Source organism: Theropithecus gelada, chromosome 1 (genome assembly GCF_003255815.1).
Source record: "Theropithecus gelada isolate Dixy chromosome 1, Tgel_1.0, whole genome shotgun sequence".
Lineage (NCBI taxonomy): Eukaryota > Metazoa > Chordata > Mammalia > Primates > Cercopithecidae > Theropithecus > Theropithecus gelada.
The window spans coordinates 15,780,463-15,799,810 of NC_037668.1; the positions used below are offsets into that span (position 1 = coordinate 15,780,463).

At 43.0% G+C, this 19,348-nt stretch overlaps 1 protein-coding gene across 3 annotated transcripts in view; it reads left to right on the plus strand.

The window, feature by feature from the left end:
- Positions 1 to 19,030, plus strand: part of RPRD2 (regulation of nuclear pre-mRNA domain containing 2) — a 118,897-nt gene extending 99,867 nt beyond the window's left edge. For 2 of the 3 annotated variants that reach the window (XM_025394560.1, XM_025394565.1), the window contains 3 exons: positions 1,835 to 2,092; positions 7,039 to 7,239; positions 13,038 to 19,030. In XM_025394560.1, coding sequence (XP_025250345.1) covers positions 1,835 to 2,092; positions 7,039 to 7,239; positions 13,038 to 15,811 — 3,233 coding nt within the window. In that variant the 3' untranslated portion in view covers positions 15,812 to 19,030. The remainder of the gene's footprint in view (positions 1 to 1,834; positions 2,093 to 7,038; positions 7,240 to 13,037) is intronic. The other variant, XM_025394572.1, reaches the window with a different exon arrangement.
- The last annotated feature ends 318 nt before the right edge of the window (positions 19,031 to 19,348 follow it).

The window sequence follows — 19,348 nt, forward strand, 5'->3', positions numbered from 1 at the left end:
TTTTTTTTTTTTTTTTTCTGAGACGGAGTTTCGCTCTTGTTGCCCAGGCTGGAGTGCAGTGGTGCGATCTCCGGCTCACTGCAACCTCCGCCTCCTGGGTTCAGGCAATTCTCCTGCCTCAGCCTCCCGAGCACCTGGGATTACAGGAATGCGCCACCACACCGGGCTAATTTTGTATTTTTAGTAGAGACGGGGTTTCTCCATGTTGGTCAGGGTGGTCTTGAACTCCCAACCTCAGGTGATCCGCCTGCCTCAGCCTCCCAAAGTGCTGGGATTACAAGCGTGAGCCATCGTGCCTGGCTTAAAATATCTCATTAATAATTTTTATAGTTATAACACTGAAATGAAAATATTTGGGATATATTAGGATGGATAAAATAGATTTTTTAATTACATGTTTCTTTTTATTTGTTTGTTTTTAAGAGAGAGAGAGTCTGCCTCTGTTACCCAGGCTGGAGTACAATTGCACAATCTCAGTTCACTGCAACCTCCATCTCCCGGGTTCAAACGATTCTCCTGCCACAGCCTCCCGAGTAGCTAGGACTGATTTTAGGTGCATACCACCACACCTGGCTATTTTTTGTATGTTTAGTAGAGACGGATTTTCTCCATGTTGGGCAGGCTGGTCTCAAACTCCTGACCTCAAGTGATCCGCCCGCCTCAGCTTCTCAGAGTTCTGGGAGGTGGACTTGAGCCACCATGCCTGGCCCTGGTTCTTTTTTTTTAAATTTGGGTGTGGAAAATTTAAACTTACATATGTGGCATATGTGACTTAAATTGTATTCATGTTAAATAGCACTGTTTTGGGATGAGGGGTCGCTTATACTGGAATTCCTTATTCTCTGTCACTTTTGACCATCAAGAATTCCAAAGTCAGTTTGTTAATCACACTTACAGAAACAACCTGAATTGGTGAATTGTTTCTCTTATATCCCCAGCCTTTATAAATCTTACTAGATAATTTGACTCCTGTTGAATTTAATGCATTATTGATATAGCCTTTAAAACATTAAAAAGAATTATTCAAGGTGATCAAGAGTTAAAACGTTGTAGTTTCAAATTAGTTAGTGCCTGATTGCACCCCCCAATAGGGCAATTTCAGGAAGCCAGAGGAAAAGACAGTGAACACTATAGAGGTTCTGTTTCTAAGAACAGAAGTTCTTGGAAGGTTCTCAGGTTAATGGAAAAGAAAAAAACAGGACAATTTATGACAAATGTCATTTCCAAAAGACAGAACACAAATATGTACCAAATAGTAACATGCTTCTTCAGTTGTACAAATTTAATACACAAATACTAAGAAAATGCAAAGGAATCATTGAAAAGTAAGATACAAGATAAATCCTGGAAATTGCTTTTTTTGTTGTTTTTTGTTTTCTTTTTTGAGACAGGAGTCTCACTTTGTTGCCCAGGCTGGAGTGCAGTGGTGCAATCTCGGCTCGTTGCAACCTCTGCCTCCTGGGTTCAAGCGATTCTTGTGTTGCAGCCTCTGTAGTAGCTGGGATTATAGATGCCTGCCACCACAACCAGCTAATTTTTTGTATTTTCTGTGGAGGCAGGGTTTCACCATGTTGACCAGGCTGGTCTCGAAATCCTGACCTCGTGTGAGCCATTGTCCCCAGCTGGAAATTGCTTTTAAGCAGATATTAAAGGTGGGAATTATCATAAATTACAAAGAGTATGACTTTTTCAGAAAAGCATGAAGTGAGTCATTGTTTTCTCTAAAGTAGTGCCTTTTCCCCCAAATCCGGAAATATTAGGACGTGTTATTTCATATAGGAAGCAAAGTCTGGAAAGTAATAGGATGTAATATCTCTTTTCTTTGTTGAAACAGTCGAGGACAGGAAGGAAAAACCTGCAGAGAAGTCAGCTGTATCCGCTTCTGTACCTACAAAGCCAACAGAAAATATCTCAAAGGCCTCTTCATGTACCCCAGTGCCTGTGACCGTGACAGCAACTCCACCTCTTCCAAAGCCTGTGAATACTTCTCTTTCCCCTTCCCCAGCATTGGCTTTGCCAAACCTGGCTAATGTGGATCTGGCAAAGATCAGTTCCATCCTTAGCAGTTTGACGTCAGTCATGAAAAATACTGGTAAGTAAGCCCAATAAAGAGGATAAAAAATTAGTTTCCATCTTTTTAAATTGAATCATAATCTGTTTTGGGGAGGGGTGATTGTTGTTGTTGCTGTTGTTGTTGTTTAGACAGAGTCTCGCTCTGTCTCCCAGGCAGGAGGACAGTGGTGCAATCTTGGCTCACTGCAACCTCTGCCTCCTGGGTTTAAGTGATTCTCCTGCCTCAGCCTCCCAGGTAGCTGGGATTACAGGCACCTGCCACCACACCCGGCTAATTTTTGTATTTTTAATAGAGACAGGGTTTCACCAAGTTGGCCAGGCTGGTCTCGAACTCCTGACCTCAGGTGATACACCCACCCTCGAACTCCCAAAGTGCTGGGATTACAGGCATGAGTCACAGTGCCCAGTCTGTCATTTATTTTTTTTTAATTAATTATTTTTTTTTTTTTTTTTTGAGATAAGAGTTTCAGTCGTGTTACCCAGGCTGGAGTGCAATGGTGCAAACTCGGCTCACTGCAGCCTCCATCTCCCAGGTTCAAGCAGTTCTGCCTCAGCCTCCCAAATAGCTAGGACAACAGGCATGTGCCACCATGCCCGGCTAATTTTGTATTTTTGGTAGAAATGGGATTTCACCATGTTAGCTAGACTGGTCTCGAACTCCTGACCTCAGGTGATTCACCCATCTTGGCCTCTCAAAGTGCTGGGATTAGAGGCGTGAGCTAGCGCACCCAGCTAAATTAGTTGTTAAATTAAAAAATAAAACAATCCAATAATGGGTCATTATAGAAAAATTAGAAAATAAGCAAAGAGAATGAAGTAAATATCTAGGCCAGGTGTGGTGGCTCATGCCTGTAATCCCAGCACTTTGGGACGCTGAGATGGTAGATTATCTAAGGCCAGGAGCTCGAGACCAGCCTTGGCAATATAGTGAGACCCTATCTCTAAATAAAAAATGAAAAATGAAAAAAAAAATTTAATAAGTATCTATAATCCCGTTACCCCAAAGGAACCACTTGTGTTTACCCTTAAGAGTATATGTGTATATGAATATTTTGGAGAATTAAGTATTTGTAACAATTTTTTAAAAAGTAATTTAAGTATGTTGCGTATACTGTTTCAAAACTAGCTATTTAAAAGTTAATTACATATCTTGACTGTTTTTATGAATCATTAAATATTTATCTACATCATTTTTAATAGCTGCATAGCATTTGATAACTTATCTAATCCTTTATTATTAGGCACTTAGTATGTTTCCAGTTTTTTACTGTTATGAAGAATACTATAGGGCCAGGTGTGGTGGCTCACGCCTGCAATCCCACCACTTTGGGAGGTGGAGGCGGGTGGATCACTTGAGGCCAGGAGTTCAAGACCAACCTGGACAACATGGCGAAACCCCATCTCTACTAAAAAAACAAAAATTAGACCAGGTGTGGTGGTTCACGCCTGTAATCCCAGCACTTTGGGAGGCCAAGGCAGGCGGATCATCTGAAGTCAGGAGTTCGAGACCAGCCTGGCCAACTTGGTGAAACCCTGTCTACTAAAAATACAAAATTTAGCCAGGCATGGTGGCATGCGCTTGTAGTCCCAGCTATCTGGGAGGCTGAGCCTGGACAATCGCTTGAACCTGGGAGGTGGAGGTTGCAGTGAGCCAAGATCACACCACTGCACTTCAGCCTGGGCGACTGAGCAAGACTGCGTCTCAAAAAAAAGAAAAAATTAGCCAGCTGTGGTGGCACATACCTGTAATCCCAGCTACTCAGAAGGCTGAGGCATGAGTATCATTTGAACCCAGAAGGCAGAGGTTGCAGTGAGCCAGGATCGAGCCACTGCACTCCAGCCTGGGCGACAGAGCAAGACTGTCTCAAAAAAAAAAAAAGAATACTGTAAATGATAAAATTTGTATGAATAACCCTTTGAAAGAGCTAAGTATATAAAACTTTTTAATGTAATTTTATTAATTAATTATTTTTATTTATTTATTTATTTTTTATTTTTTTTATTTTTTTTATTTTTTTTTTTTTTTTTTTTTTTTTTTTTTTTTTTTTTTTTTTTTTTTGAGACGGAGTCTCGCTGTGCTCCCAGGCTGGAATGCAGTGGCGTGATCTCGGCTCACTGCAAGCTCCGCCTCCCAGGTTCACGCCATTCTCCCGCCTCAGCCTCCCAAGTAGCTGAGACTACAGGCGCCCGCCACCACGCCCGGCTAGTTTTTTGTATTTTTAGTAGAGACGGGGTTTCACCGTGTTAGCCAGGATAGTCTCGATCTCCTGACCTCGTGATCCACCCGCCTCGGCCTCCCAAAGTGCTGGGATTACAGGCTTGAGCCACCGCGCCCGGCCTATTTTTTTTTATTTTTTGAGAAAGAGTCTCGCTCTGTGCCCCAGACTGCTGGAGTTCAGTGGCATGATCTCAGCTCACTGCAAGCTCTGCCTCCCGGGTGCACGCCCTTCTCCTGCCTCAGCCTCCAGAGTAGCTGGGACTACAGGTGCCCACCACCACGCCCAGCTAATTTTTTGTATTTTTAGTAGAGACGAGGTTTCACTGTGTTAGCCAGGATGGTCTTGATTTCCTGACCTCATGATCCGCCTGCCTCAGCCTCCCACAGTGCTGGGATTACAGGCGTGAGCCACCATGCCCGGCCGTTTATTTATTTATTTTGTTTCACTCCATCACCCAGGCTGGAGTGCAGTGGTGCAATCATGGCTCACTGTAACCTCTAACTTACGGGTTCAAGTGATCCTCTCACCTGAGCCTTTGAGTAGCTGAGACCACAGGTGTACGCCACCACATCTGGCTAAGTTTTGTGGGTTTTTTGATAGAGACAGCATCTTACTACGTTATCCAGGCTGATCTTGAACTCTTGGGCTCAAGCGTTCCTCCCATCTTGGCCTCCTAAAATGTTGGGATTACAATCTTGAGCCACTGCACCCAGCCTGAAATTTTTTAAATAAATTTTGCCAGGCATGGTGGGATACCGTGTAGTCCCAGCTACTTGGAAGGCAAAGGCAGGAGGATTATTTGAAGCCAGGAATTCCAGGCTGTGTAGTTCACTGTAACCACGCCTGTGAATAGCCACTGCACTCCAGCCTGAGCAACACAGTGAAACCATGTCTCAAAAACTAAATAAAAATAAATAAAGTCTTTTAATATATTATGACTAAATTGATATCCAAAAAAGTGCTATTTTATATGACTAATATATGAAAGTTTCTGTAATTCCTTACCTTCTCCAGTTACTTGCCTTGTGGAGTCTACAAATCCAACCTTAAAAAGTTGTTTAATTTCCATTTCTTCTATGAAAGATGTTAAAAATTTTTTTCCTTTGCTTATCACTTACGTTTCTTTGTGAAATATCTGTTCATATTTTTTATCTTTTTTTAAATATCAAATGTTTTTCTCTTTATATATTTTAGTTCCAGTTAAAGATCAACCCAGTGTTTTAAAATGTAAAAATATAAAGGAAATTTCTTAAATAATCTCATTTTAAAAGCTGTTTCAAAAGCACATAACTACCGGGCGCAGTGACTCACGCCTCTAATCCCAGCACTTTGGGAGGCCGAGGTGGGCGGATCACGAGGTCAGGAGATCGAGACCACCCTGGCTAACACAGTGAAACCCTGTCTCTACTAAAAATACAAAAAACTAGCCGGGCGTGGTGGCGGGCGCCTGTAGTCCCAACTGCTCGGGAGGCTGAGGCAGGAGAATGGCATGAACCCAGGAGGTGGAGCTTGCAGTGAGCCAAGATTACGCCACTGCACTCCAGTCTGGGTGACAGAGCCAGACTCTGTCCCCCCCGCAAAAAAAAAAAAAGCACATAATTTACCAGTCACATAAAATTATGCAGTGACTGAGTTATACAACTGTAGTGGCTCTCAGCGTCCAGTCAGCCAGCAGTATTTATTGAGCACCTACAGTGCTCTAAGCTGTAGGTGCCATTTGGTGGAGAAAAAAGAAATATTGTCCAGGTGGTGGCACATGCCTGTAATTGCCAGCACTTTGGAAAGCCAAGGTGGGAGGATCACTTGAGGTCAAGAGTTCAAGACCACGCTGGGCAACATAGCAAGACCCTGTTTCTATTTTTTAAAAATAAATAAGAATTGGCCGGGCGCGGTGGCTCAAGCCTGTAATCCCAGCACTTTGGGAGGCCGAGACGGGCGGATCACGAGGTCAGGAGATCGAGACCATCCTGGCTAACACGGTGAAACCCCATCTCTATTAAGAAATACAAAAAACTAGCCGGGCGAGGTGGCGGGCGCCTGTAGTCCCAGCTACTCGGGAGGCTGAGGCCGGAGAATGGCGTGAACCCGGGAGGCAGAGCTTGCAGTGAGCTGAGATCCGGCCACTGCACTCCAGCCTGGGCGACAGAGCGAGACTCCGTCTCAAAAAAAATAAATAAATAAATAAAAATAAAAATAATAAAAATAAAAATAAATAAGAAATATTGGGGCTCTCAAAACTATGCAAGTCACTTAATACTTGTTTTTTTGAGACGGAGTCTCACTCTGTCTCAACTCTTGTCTCACCACAACCTCCACCTCCTGGGTTCACCTCCTGCCTCCCTTCCGAGTAGCTGGGATTATAGGCGCCTGCCACCACACCGGCTAATTTTTTATTTTTAGTAGAGATGAGGTTTCCCCATGTTGGTCAGGCTGGTCTCGAACTCCTGACCTCAGGTGATCCGACTGCCTTGGCTTCCCAAAGTGCTGAGATTACAAGTGTGAGCCACCTCACCCGGCCGATACTTGTTTGTTTTAATGGTGTTCCAAGTAAAAGGAGATAATCTTAATCTTTTCAGAATTTTTTTTTTTTTTTTTTTTGTACATGTCATGTTATGATGTACCATTTGTGGATCAACCACAGAAGAATTCCTGTTAATTATATCAAACTCATTGAAGTGAGTGGAAAGTATCGGGAATTGAAGTCATTTTGAATTGCATTTTCTTGAGTTCATCTTTCTGCCACCAGGGGTCAGTCCTGCATCAAGACCTTCTCCAGGAACTCCCACCAGCCCCAGCAATCTCACCAGTGGCCTGAAAACACCTGCACCTGCCACGACAACATCTCACAACTCTCTGGCAAATATCCTCTCCAAGGTGGAGATCACCCCAGAGAGCATTCTGTCTGCACTTTCCAAAACCCAGACACAGTCAGCCCCTGCACTGCAAGGTAACTGACATGTGCCAGAGGGACTCGAATTGTGAATGTTTGTCTCTGGCTTAAATTAATCCTGGATTCCATTTCTGAGGAATCCAGAGCCATAAAATGTATAACACAGTTAATTCATTATTATTTTTATTTATTTATTTTTTAAATTATTTTTTATTTTTGAGATGGAGTCTCACTCTGTTACCCAGCTGGTGTGCAGTGGAGCGATCTCGGCTCACTGCAACCTTCACCTCCTGGTTCAAGTGATTCTCCTGCCTCAGCCTCCCTAGCAGCTGGGATTACAGGCCTGCTCCACCATGCCTGGCTAATTTTTATATTTTTAGTAGAGATGGGGTTTCTCCATGTTGGCCAGGCTGGTCTCCAACTCCTGACCTCAAGTGATCTACCCACCCCAGCATCCCAAAGTGCTGGGATTATAGGCGTGAGCCACCATGCCTGGTGGTCATTCTTCTTTTTTTTGTTTTGTTTTTTGTTTTTCGTTTTTTTTTTTTTTGAGACGAAATTTCACTCTTGTCGCCTATGCTGGAAAGCAATGGCCCACTCTCGGCTCACTGCAACCTCAGCCTCCCAAGTAGCTAGGATTACAGGCACCCGCCACCACATCTAGCTAATTTTTGTATTTTTAGTAGAGACGGGCTTTCACTATGTTGGGCCAGGCTGGCCTCAAACTCCTGACCTCAGGCAGTCCGCCCACCTCAGCCTCCCAAAGTGCTAGGATTACAGGCGTGAGCCACTGCGCCCATCCTATTATTTTTATATTTATCATCTATGAGCTAACATCTGAAGAATTATAAAATGTCAAAGCTGAAAGAGACTAAGTATTATCTAGTCTAATCCCTTACTTTTCAGGTAAAGAAACTAGGCTCAGTAAGGTGGTAAGACCTGCTTATGGTCACATACCTTTCTATTCAATATGAACCGAGACTGAAAGCCAGATTTCTTGACTGGAGTTCAGTATTATTTCACCTACACCATGACACCCTAGGGGCTGCATTAGTCCCAGCTTTTAATACAGGTTTATATATGTTGAGTTTTATTAATTTTAATGTTAACCAAAGCTAAAGACAATAGGAAAGGTCCATCTGTTATCAAAAAATTTGGCCAGGCGCGGTCGCTCACACCTGTAATCACAACACTTTGGGAGGCTCCTCGCCTAAGGTCAGCAGTTCAAGACCAGCCTGGCCAACATGGTGAAATGCCATCTCTACTGAAAATATGAAAATTAGCCGGGTGTGGTGACGCACACGTGTAGTGTGCTGAGATTACAGTGAGCCGGGATCACAACACTGCACTCCAGCATGGGCGACAGAGAAAGACTCAGTCTCCCAAAAAAAAAAAATTTTTTTTATGACACTTCGGGAACATAGTGAAACCCCGTCTCTACAACAGAATTAAACATTAGCGCCAGGCGCAGTGGCTCATGTCTGTAATCCCAGCACTTTGGGAGGCCGAGGTGGGCAGATGACGAGGTCAGGAGATCAAGACCATCCTGGCTAACACAGTGAAACCCTGACTCTACTAAAAATACAAAAAATTAGACGGGTGTGGTTGCGGGCACCTGTAGTCCCAGCTACTTGGGAGGCTGAGGCAGGAGAATAGTGTAAACCCGGGAGGCGGAGGTTGCAGTGAGCAGAGATCATGCCACTGCACTCCAGCCTGGGCGAAAGAACAACTCTGTCTCAAAAAAAATAATAATAATAAGCTGGGCATAGTGGTGCATGCCTGTAGTTCCAGCTACTCAGGGGGCTAAGGCAGGAGGATCACTAGAGTCTTAGATGTAGTATTTTTGTTTTCAACTACCTATAATCTCTCTCATTTGACCCTTTCTGTTCAACTGTACTAATTATGTTTTGTGCATGACACTGCCTGTTTCTAAACTTTTTTCATTAATCTTTCCTACTCTCTACTCTCTTACACTCCAGATACCAACGAAACCCTTTTTAAGTACCATAATATAATTACAAAATGAATTACAAATACCAGGACGGTATATTCAGTGTAGTGATTTACTCCGTATCAGTAGTCTCAACCAAAGGCCTCCAGGGAGGACACTTGGCAATATCTGGAGACCTTTTAGTTGTCTCAACTGGGATAATGGTAGGGCTGCTACTTAGGAGGATGCCTTTAGGAGGATGCTCCTAAATATCCTACAATGTGTGAGACAGCCCCCAACAATAAAGAATTATCTAGCCCAAAGTGTCTAGTGCTGAGGTTGAGAAACCCTGCTCTCTATGAAAGGAATGGTGTAAAACAGTTTCCTAAACTGTTATGTAAGTGGATCATTCAAGCATATTATAGTGAGCTTTGTCTTGAGATACAGAAGAATTTTGTTACACAGAACTAAGTATTATTAAATAATCCACAGCCCCTATCTATTGGCATCAGCAATAAAGAATTGATGATGACTGCAGCACATGTTGTACTACTAATATCAGGGACAATTTGAGAGTTTGACATGTTCATGCTTTCTCCCTTTTTATTTATTTATTTGTTTGTTTGTTTGTTTTTGAGACAGGGGCTTGCCCTCTTGCCCAGGCTGGAGTGCAGTGGTGTGATCTCGGCTCACTGCAACCTTCCGAAGTGCTGGGATTACAGGTGTGAACCACCGCGCCTGGCCTATGTGGATTTTCTGATGAGACAAAATTTGAACAGAACTCGGTTCCTTATGGAATGTGGAATTCTCTTTGACTTTTAAAAGGATTGTATCTAGCAACTTAAATAGATGTATTTCCTCAAAGACTGTTAACGAAATCCCAGAACTTTGTTCTGATTGTGTCATCCACAGCCCTAGATATTGACGGATTTACAACACAAAAGAGAGAGACTTCAGGCCCAGTGTGGTGGGTCATGCCTGTAATTCCAGCACTTTGGGGAGGGGTGGATCACCTGAGGTCAGGAGTTCAAGACCAGCCTGGCCAACTGGGTAAACCTGTCTTTCAAAAAAAAAACAAAATACAAAAAATTAGCTGGGCGTGGTGGCTTGCGCCTGTAACCTCAATTACTTGGGAGGCTGAGGCAGGAGAATCGCTTGAACCCAGAAGGCAGAGGTTGCAGTGAGCCGGCCTGGGCAACAAGAGCAAAACTCCATTTCAAAAAAAAAGAGAGACTTCAGTGGGCAAAGGAGCAGAGTATGACTTGTTATGATTAAAGAGAAAACTTTTGGCTGGGCACAGTGGCTCATGCCTGTAATCCTAACACTTTGGGAGGCCACGATGGGAGAATCACTTGAGGCCATGAGTTTGAGACCAGCCTGGTCAATATAGCAAAACCCCTATCTCTATAAGACTTTTTAAAAATAATTAAAAAAAAAAAAAGATTGGAGAATTGGAGAAAAGTAATATTTAGTGGTGAGAGACAATTTTATCTATTAACAGAAATTTGAGTAGTATATCTATCTGAAAAAGATGTTCTTTTGAAGAAGTTATCCCAAAATATCTGAAAAATATGCTGAAATATCTTCTAAAAATCATATTACATTATCATATATCATATTCTAGTGTTTGAGGACTTCTGGGTTTTGTGAGAACAATGATTACTAAGAATTAAATCAGGCTGGGCATGGTGGCTCATGCCTGTAATCTTAGCACTTTGGGAGGCTGAAGTGGGACAATCACTTGAGCCCAAGATTTTGAGACCAGCCTGGGCAACATAGTGAGACCTTATCTCTACCAATAATAAAAAAGTTAGCTAGGCGTAGTGACACACACCTGTGGTCCCAGCTACTTGGGAGGCTAAGACAGGAAAATCTTTTGAGCCCAAGAGGTTGAGGTTACAGTGAGCTATGATCGCACCACTCTACTCCAGCCTGGGTGACAGAGCAAGAGCCTGTCTCTTAAAAAAAGAAAAAAGAAAAAAAAAAAGGAAACTATTAGGAGGGATTAATTATGTGGCTAGGGAACTCTTTGGAATGAAACATGGATTTTTTTTTTTTCTTCAGGAGGATCATAACTAAACATTATTTCAGTTTTTTGGATACTGTTGAATATTAGATAACAATAAAGACCATACAACATTATTTAGAAATGGCTTTAAAATGTTACAAGGATGGAGGGGACTTGAAATTCTTTAGACCTTAACTCTGTTAGAATATGGGTTAAAATTGAAATTTTGAGGAAACATTAATTGAAGTATCACATGAAGTATTTTCTTTAATCATATAATTACTAAGGAAAAATTTTACTGTATTCAGTGACTAAAAGCTATAAATTTGGGTGAAATGTATATTAAAATTTTTTAAATTTATTTTTAAATACAGAGACTCATTTTGTCCCCCAGGCTGGAGTGCAGTGGCACAGTCATAGTTTACTGTAACCTTGAACTGGGCACAAGTGATCCTCCAGCCTCATCCTCCTGAGTAGCTAGGACTACAGGCATGTGCCATGATGCCCAGCTAATTTTTAAAATTTTTTTAGAGACAGATTCTCACTATGTTGCCCAGACTGGTCTCAAACTCCTGGCCTCAAGCCGTCCTCCTGCCTCTGCCGCCCAGAATGCTAGGATTACAGGCATGAGCCACCATGCCCAGCCAAAAGTTTTCATTTGTGATAAGAAATTGGGTAAATTTTTAAAAAATATGATTGAAGGCCGGGCGTGGTGGCTCACGCCTGTAGTCCCAGCACTTTGGGAGGCCGATGCAGGCGGATCACGAGGTCAGGAGATTGAGAACGTCCTGGCTAACACGTTGAAACCCATCTCTACTTAAAAAAAAATACAAAAAATTAGCCAGGCGTAGTGGCAGGCGCCTATAGTCCCAGCTACTCGGGAGGCTGAGGCAGGAGAATGGCGTGAACCTGGGAGGTGAAGCTTGCAGTGAGCCAAGATTGTGCCACTGCACTCCAGCCTGGGCGACAGAGCAAGACTCTGTCTCAAAAAAAAAAAAAAAAAAAAGTGAATTTATAGAACCTTCTGTTATCTTTTTGTCAAATATTTTTCTAAAAAATTTTCTACAGGAGCAGTTTGCTTTATTGAACTTCAGTCTTTACCCCGAAGAATTCTTTCTCAGTGCTTCTGAGAAAGTTTTGACTGCCAGTGAACACAGTTGAATTTCATCATTGTCAATCTGGACTAAATAATCCTTGGATTTTCCATGCTATAAAATGGGGATTGTGTGTTTTCTTGTGAAAGGACCAGTGTCCCTGGTGGTCTGTCTTTGTAAGTCTTTGTGGTATATGTTTATTATAGATACATTTTACAACCAAAACGGATGGTTGAAAGCATTGTTTTCCAAAAAGTAACAACAGTCTACCAAGAGATGCTTCTTGAAAAAGATGTTTCCTGTTCAGATAAATTTCTGATATTTGCATTTCCCTGTCTCCCTCTTGAAAATAACAATGTATATTATTAGAGATAACTGTGGTTTGAAGGTTGGACAGGAAAGGTAGAACAGATCTGTTTGCATTTAGAGAAACATTTCCACAGATCAAACATTAAGAAATACTGGCTTAAAGTGTTGTTTGAAGAATAATTTTGCCTCCTTTCTTTTCCTGCTTTGCCTAACTTAAACTATGAATGATTCTGACATTAAAATTTCCCCTTCCTGTTGCCTTTTATTGTGCCATGTTGGGCTTATTTCTGGACTGTACTGGAAACATTTCAGTGATTTGCTCTTTATTGATAAATAGACCCAGTATTTTCTGTGACATTTAGCCATTGCTTGTTTGGTCTGGATTCCTTTTGGCCTTACACTTTGTCTATCTGGTTCTCACCAAAATGAATGAGAATATCTGATTAGCCTACATTGTTTGCATTGCATGGTAGGGAGTTATTCTTTTTAACCCCTCTAATCTTTGTTTCTACAGGCCTGTCATCTTTACTTCAGAGTGTTACTGGGAACCCAGTTCCAGCCAGTGAAGCTGCCTCACAGAGCACTTCAGCCTCCCCTGCCAACACCACAGTCTCTACCATAAAGGGAAGAAATCTGCCCTCCAATGCCCAACCTTTTATTTCCAAAAGCTTCAACTATTCTCCTAACTCATCAACTTCAGAAGTCTCTTCAACCTCAGCCAGCAAGGCCTCAATTGGGCAAAGCCCAGGGCTCCCAAGCACTACTTTTAAACTACCGTCCAACTCTTTGGGGTTTACAGCTACCCACAATACTAGCCCTGCTGCCCCACCTACTGAAGTTACCATGTGCCAATCTTCAGAGGTCTCCAAGCCAAAGCTGGAGTCAGAGTCCACCTCCCCAAGCCTGGAAATGAAGATCCACAACTTCTTAAAAGGTAATCCTGGTTTCAGTGGCTTAAACTTAAACATCCCAATCCTGAGCAGTTTGGGGTCCAGCGCCCCATCAGAGAGTCATCCCTCAGACTTCCAGCGTGGCCCTACTAGCACCTCAATCGACAACATTGATGGAACCCCTGTACGGGATGAACGGAGTGGGACACCCACCCAGGATGAGATGATGGACAAGCCCACATCCAGCAGTGTAGATACTATGTCCCTGCTTTCTAAGATCATTAGCCCTGGTTCCTCAACACCCAGCAGTACAAGATCACCACCCCCTGGGAGAGATGAAAGCTACCCCCGAGAGCTCTCCAATTCTGTATCTACATATCGACCCTTTGGTCTGGGCAGTGAATCTCCCTATAAGCAGCCTCCTGATGGAATGGAGAGACCATCTTCCCTGATGGACTCTTCACAGGAAAAGTTCTACCCAGATACTTCTTTCCAAGAAGATGAGGATTACAGAGATTTTGAGTATTCAGGGCCTCCACCCTCTGCCATGATGAACCTAGAGAAGAAACCAGCCAAATCTATCCTGAAATCAAGCAAGCTGTCTGATACCACCGAGTACCAGCCAATTCTGTCCAGTTATAGCCACAGAGCCCAAGAATTTGGGGTAAAGTCTGCCTTCCCTCCATCTGTAAGGGCCCTCCTGGACTCTAGTGAAAACTGTGACCGTCTCTCATCTTCCCCTGGTCTATTTGGTGCCTTCAGCGTAAGAGGGAATGAACCTGGGTCTGACCGGTCACCATCACCGAGTAAGAATGATTCATTTTTCACCCCTGACTCCAACCACAATAGCTTGTCTCAATCTACCACTGGGCATCTCAGTTTGCCACAGAAGCAGTACCCAGACTCTCCTCACCCAGTCCCACATCGTTCCCTTTTCTCTCCGCAGAACACCCTTGCCGCTCCCACGGGTCACCCACCCACATCAGGCGTGGAGAAAGTCCTGGCCTCCACCATTTCCACCACGTCGACGATTGAATTTAAGAATATGCTTAAAAACGCCTCACGTAAGCCCTCAGATGATAAGCATTTTGGCCAGGCCCCCAGCAAGGGCACTCCAGGTGATGGTGTCAGTCTCCCAAACCTCACCCAGCCCACCTTGACCACCACTGATCAGCAGCAACAAGAAGAGCACTACCGCATAGAAACGCGCGTCTCCTCCTCCTGCTTAGACTTGCCTGATAGCACAGAAGAAAAGGGGGCCCCTATAGAAACCTTGGGTTATCACAATGCATCCAATAGGAGGATGTCAGGGGAGCCAATCCAGACCGTAGAGTCCATCCGAGTTCCTGGGAAGGGAAATAGAGGACATGGGCGTGAGGCTTCAAGGGTGGGTTGGTTTGATCTGAGCACATCAGGTAGCTCTTTTGACAATGGCCCTTCAAGTGCCTCTGAGTTGGCATCCCTTGGGGGTGGGGGCAGCGGAGGCCTCACTGGCTTTAAAACAGCACCATACAAGGAACGGGCACCCCAATTTCAGGAGAGTGTCGGCAGCTTTCGTTCCAACAGTTTCAATTCAACATTTGAGCATCATCTTCCCCCGTCCCCCTTGGAACATGGGACACCCTTCCAGAGAGAGCCAGTGGGGCCATCATCTGCCCCACCTGTCCCTCCTAAGGATCATGGTGGTATCTTCTCTCGAGATGCACCCACTCATCTACCCTCTGTGGATCTTTCGAACCCCTTCACAAAGGAGGCAGCCCTGGCCCATGCTGCCCCACCCCCTCCTCCCGGAGAGCACAGTGGAATTCCTTTCCCTACCCCACCTCCTCCTCCCCCTCCTGGGGAACATAGCAGCAGTGGTGGGAGTGGTGTCCCCTTTTCTACTCCACCCCCTCCTCCACCCCCTGTTGACCACTCTGGAGTTGTACCCTTCCCAACCCCACCACTGGCAGAGCACGGAGTGGCAGGGGCTGTGGCAGTATTTCCCAAGGACCACAGTTCCCTCCTTCAAGGGACCCTGGCTGAGCATTTTGGGGTACTCCCAGGACCCAGGGACCACGGGGGCCCCACCCAACGGGACCTCAACGGCCCTGGCCTTAGCCGTGTACGAGAGAGCCTGACCCTACCCTCCCATTCTCTGGAACACCTGGGCCCACCCCATGGAGGAGGAGGTGGGGGAGGCAGCAACAGCAGCGGTGGGCCCCCCTTGGGTCCCTCACACAGAGACACCATCAGCCGGAGTGGTATGATCTTACGGAGTCCCCGGCCAGACTTTCGGCCTAGGGAACCTTTTCTCAGCAGAGACCCGTTTCACAGTTTAAAGAGACCCAGGCCACCTTTTGCTAGGGGCCCTCCGTTCTTTGCACCAAAACGCCCATTCTTCCCTCCCAGGTACTGATGGAAACCAAGGGAAAGGCATTTTGAACAGTCTAGAGAACATTGGAAGTAGGAGTTTGGTTTATTGTTGTTGTTTTTATTTGTTTTCTCTTTCTCGATTTTTTTTTTTATTATAACAAAGGGCCTCTCTTCCAAAGTAAGAAATCACATATGCTTACGTTTTACTATTCAATTCAATCCTCCCTCTCATTGCACTTATCTACCTTCCCCAAGTTGTTTGTATTAAAAAAGAAAAAAAAAAAAGTAAACACAACCAAAGCCACTTCATTTGGCTGGGGGGTTGGGGAGTGGGGAGGAAAACAATCTTTATTTTACCCCATCTATTGAAGAGTATTATTACATTTGAAATAAAACTTCCATCAGTACAGATAACCACATGTGCAATGTTGGGATGTTATTTTGGGCTTGGCTTATCGAGTAGTCAATGGAAGGATTCCTGTTCCCTCTCTTTGCAGCTTAGAATGTGCTGTAGCCAGCTCGGCTCCCTTCCCTGTGTATCTGTGTCCTGCTAACAGCCAAGAGATGTTGCAAGGGAGGAAATGTGGGAGATCTTTAACCTGTCAAGTTTATTTGTTTTGTTTCTAAAGGCATGATGAAGTTGAGTTCTTTACCCTTCTCCTAAAATCTTTTTTTAATCAGCCTCAAGGTTAAAATAAGGAGTGACTACAGTATATAAAATTAGGAAAGGAAGCATTAATGGTGTGACGTGACCTGCCTGGTTTTTGTAAACAAGATAATAGGAAATGTTTTCAAGGTAGTTTCACATGTCTTGCACCAAGCTCATGCCTCTTGCTTTTTTAACTTTCTTCATCTCCCTCAGTTTTTCTTCTGCTGTGGCCAGAAAGACAGTCACTACAGTTGACTATTGATACAAAGGTGCAACAGAAATATTATCCTTGCATTTTTAAATATAAGAAGTAGACATTAATTTTACCACGGTGCTTCCCTAATGTAAGTGATTATTTATTGGTGGTTTTCAAAAAGGTTAACTATTAGAGAAATATTTGTCTTTATCTTCCTTTTCCCCTTGCTTCAGTTGTGTTATTCACCCCTATTCTTGATATTTTAAAGGGGAAGACTCAGTAGCATTTTCCTTTATATTATACACACGTGTCTATCCCATTTCAAGGCTCAAGTCTTACCCCCACCTCTCGCTCCCAATAGGAAATAAAGACCATTTCTGCCCTTAGTTGTTTTACATGCGAGATAAGTGCTTTCCTTCTCCCTGGACTGAAAGATTTGTTTGTATTTCTACATCTAGTACTTGGGAAATAGACAATCATCGTACTTTGAGTGTTTATATCTTTATATCTAGGGACACTGAAAAGTAAATGTTGCTTTACTCCAATTTTTTTTTTTTTATTTAGTATCTTACCCCAAGGCATACACACTGATCATCTCCAGTTAGATGAGTAAAACAGTATGTGTTTAGTTTTTCAGAGAATTCTAGCAAGTTTCATATTTTCTTCCAAGTTAGTATAGAACTAACGATAGGAAGTATGGGGTTGCTTTTTCCTCCAGTGGAATATTACAGATGGGGGAGGGTGGGCAATGTAGTGACAGAAAATGATTCTCAGAATGAACTTACTTTTCAGAGAAAGAGCAGCGTAAACCAGATGCACATCATGATTTGGGAGTTTTTGTGTAATTTATTCTATTATTTATTTGGGCTCGCCATGTGTTCTGGGGTTAGGATGCTGCAGGTCATTCATCTTCCTAATGCCTGTCTGGTCTTAAAGCCAGCTGTTCTTTCTTTCCTTGACCCTCTCTGCCCTGTAGCTCTCCCCACAAAAATGCATGATACCACGATCTTATGTGTAGGATGGGGTATGTAGTGTAGCAAAGAAAAGAAAGTATAGTTATATAGAGTCCTAAGACATTTGTTAGGGAAAAGCATAAGAGAAAATGGGGTGGGGGTGGGGAAATTATATTTTACTTTCAAAATTGAAATAGGGTTTTTTTTTTTCTCAGAAATTAAATGGGATGTTTTTCATTCTAGAATAAAAGAATGTGAATTCTCTCTGCTGCTCTCGTTTAAGCTAAAAGTAGTGTTTACTTGAAAAGGCTCTCTCACCATTTAATTCTATCAGAAAATGTGGGGATGTCCGGCAAGTGGCTTCCTGAACGTTGGGGCAGGATAATTGTCCTCAAAAGTTCAATGATGGTTAATACATGAAAGGAAGACTGTTGTACAGTTTCAAAGATGAGCTTTTAAGGAGTTGGGTTTTTGTGGGGTACTTTTTTGTTTTTTAAGCCACAAAATCCTCAATATGTTTGTTTTAGGATGGAAGTGAGGATTTGTATGAGACTGTCAGCTATTAATTTTAAGGAAATCTTAAAATTTACATTTACATCAGTTAATGAAGATGACAATGTGTATATATGTGATATAGTGAAACAAAAAAGACAGTTCTGATATTCATAACATGAAAGAAAGGGGTTTTATTCTTTCTGTGTCTGTGATTTAAAACTCTGTGACCATGCTCTGACTTTTGTATTTCAACCTGAGTTCAAACAAATAAACAAGATATTTTTTAAAGAAAGCATAACATAGTGTGTCTTGGCAAGGACATGATTCATATGGCAGCAGAATGTGAGAAGTTGTAAGGTCCTTGGTACTCACTGTAAAATCACAGACAGAGAATTGGTAGGGGTTGTGAATACACTAGTACCACTTAAAGTTCAGTGATACAGTATCAGAAATAGGGTCCTTAAGTATTTTGAAAGAGTTTACTCTTCAGTCAGCTTAGATGAGAGCTCTCTCCCTGCTCCCCTCTTCCCTCTCAAAAGTTGAGAGTAAACAGAATTTGGTTTGATTCCAGGGAGGGGAAAATGAGAAGAGAATAGGACTTTTATACTTTCCAATACCAGGAATAAAATGTTTGTGATATATATGGGGTACAGCAAACCTATCTAGATAATGTGAATACGATAAACTTCCTAATTGCAGGATATTCACTCTCAATCCTGAAGTTACCGGTTCCTGCCGAATTGAGCTTCAGCTGTTACTGTTTTGAAGCCGCTGTAAATTACTGCTTTCCCCAGATCCCCCACTATTTTTTTAAATGGGCGGGGGCGCCTGTTCAGATTTAAAATAGATATGTTGGATTGATATTCTCACGTGTTCAGTGTGAAAACAAAACAAGTACATGCTTTAGAAGCAACAACAATGAAATCCTTTTGAAATGTGTATTGATATCATTTAATAAAATAACTAGTTCGAAAGGTTTGACATTTTTCTTTGAGATGGGCTTGGACCAAGGGCCCCTGGCTTCCTGGTGAGTGCAAATAGGAGGGAACTTCTCAGGAGCTGAAACTGCTGCTTTGTGGAGTAGGCCTATGGTTGGAAAACCTAAGTTTTCTCCAGCAAAGACCCAACATGACTGTCCAGGGCCGAAGGTGAAGCCAACTAGAGAATGCAGAAGGAAAAGCCTGGATATATCTCAGAAGATACGGTTGTATTGGCTTCTGGTCCAAGGGTATGTGGGTGGGAATAGTGGTGTGTGTGCCCACACATTTCTCAGGCACATACGGAGAT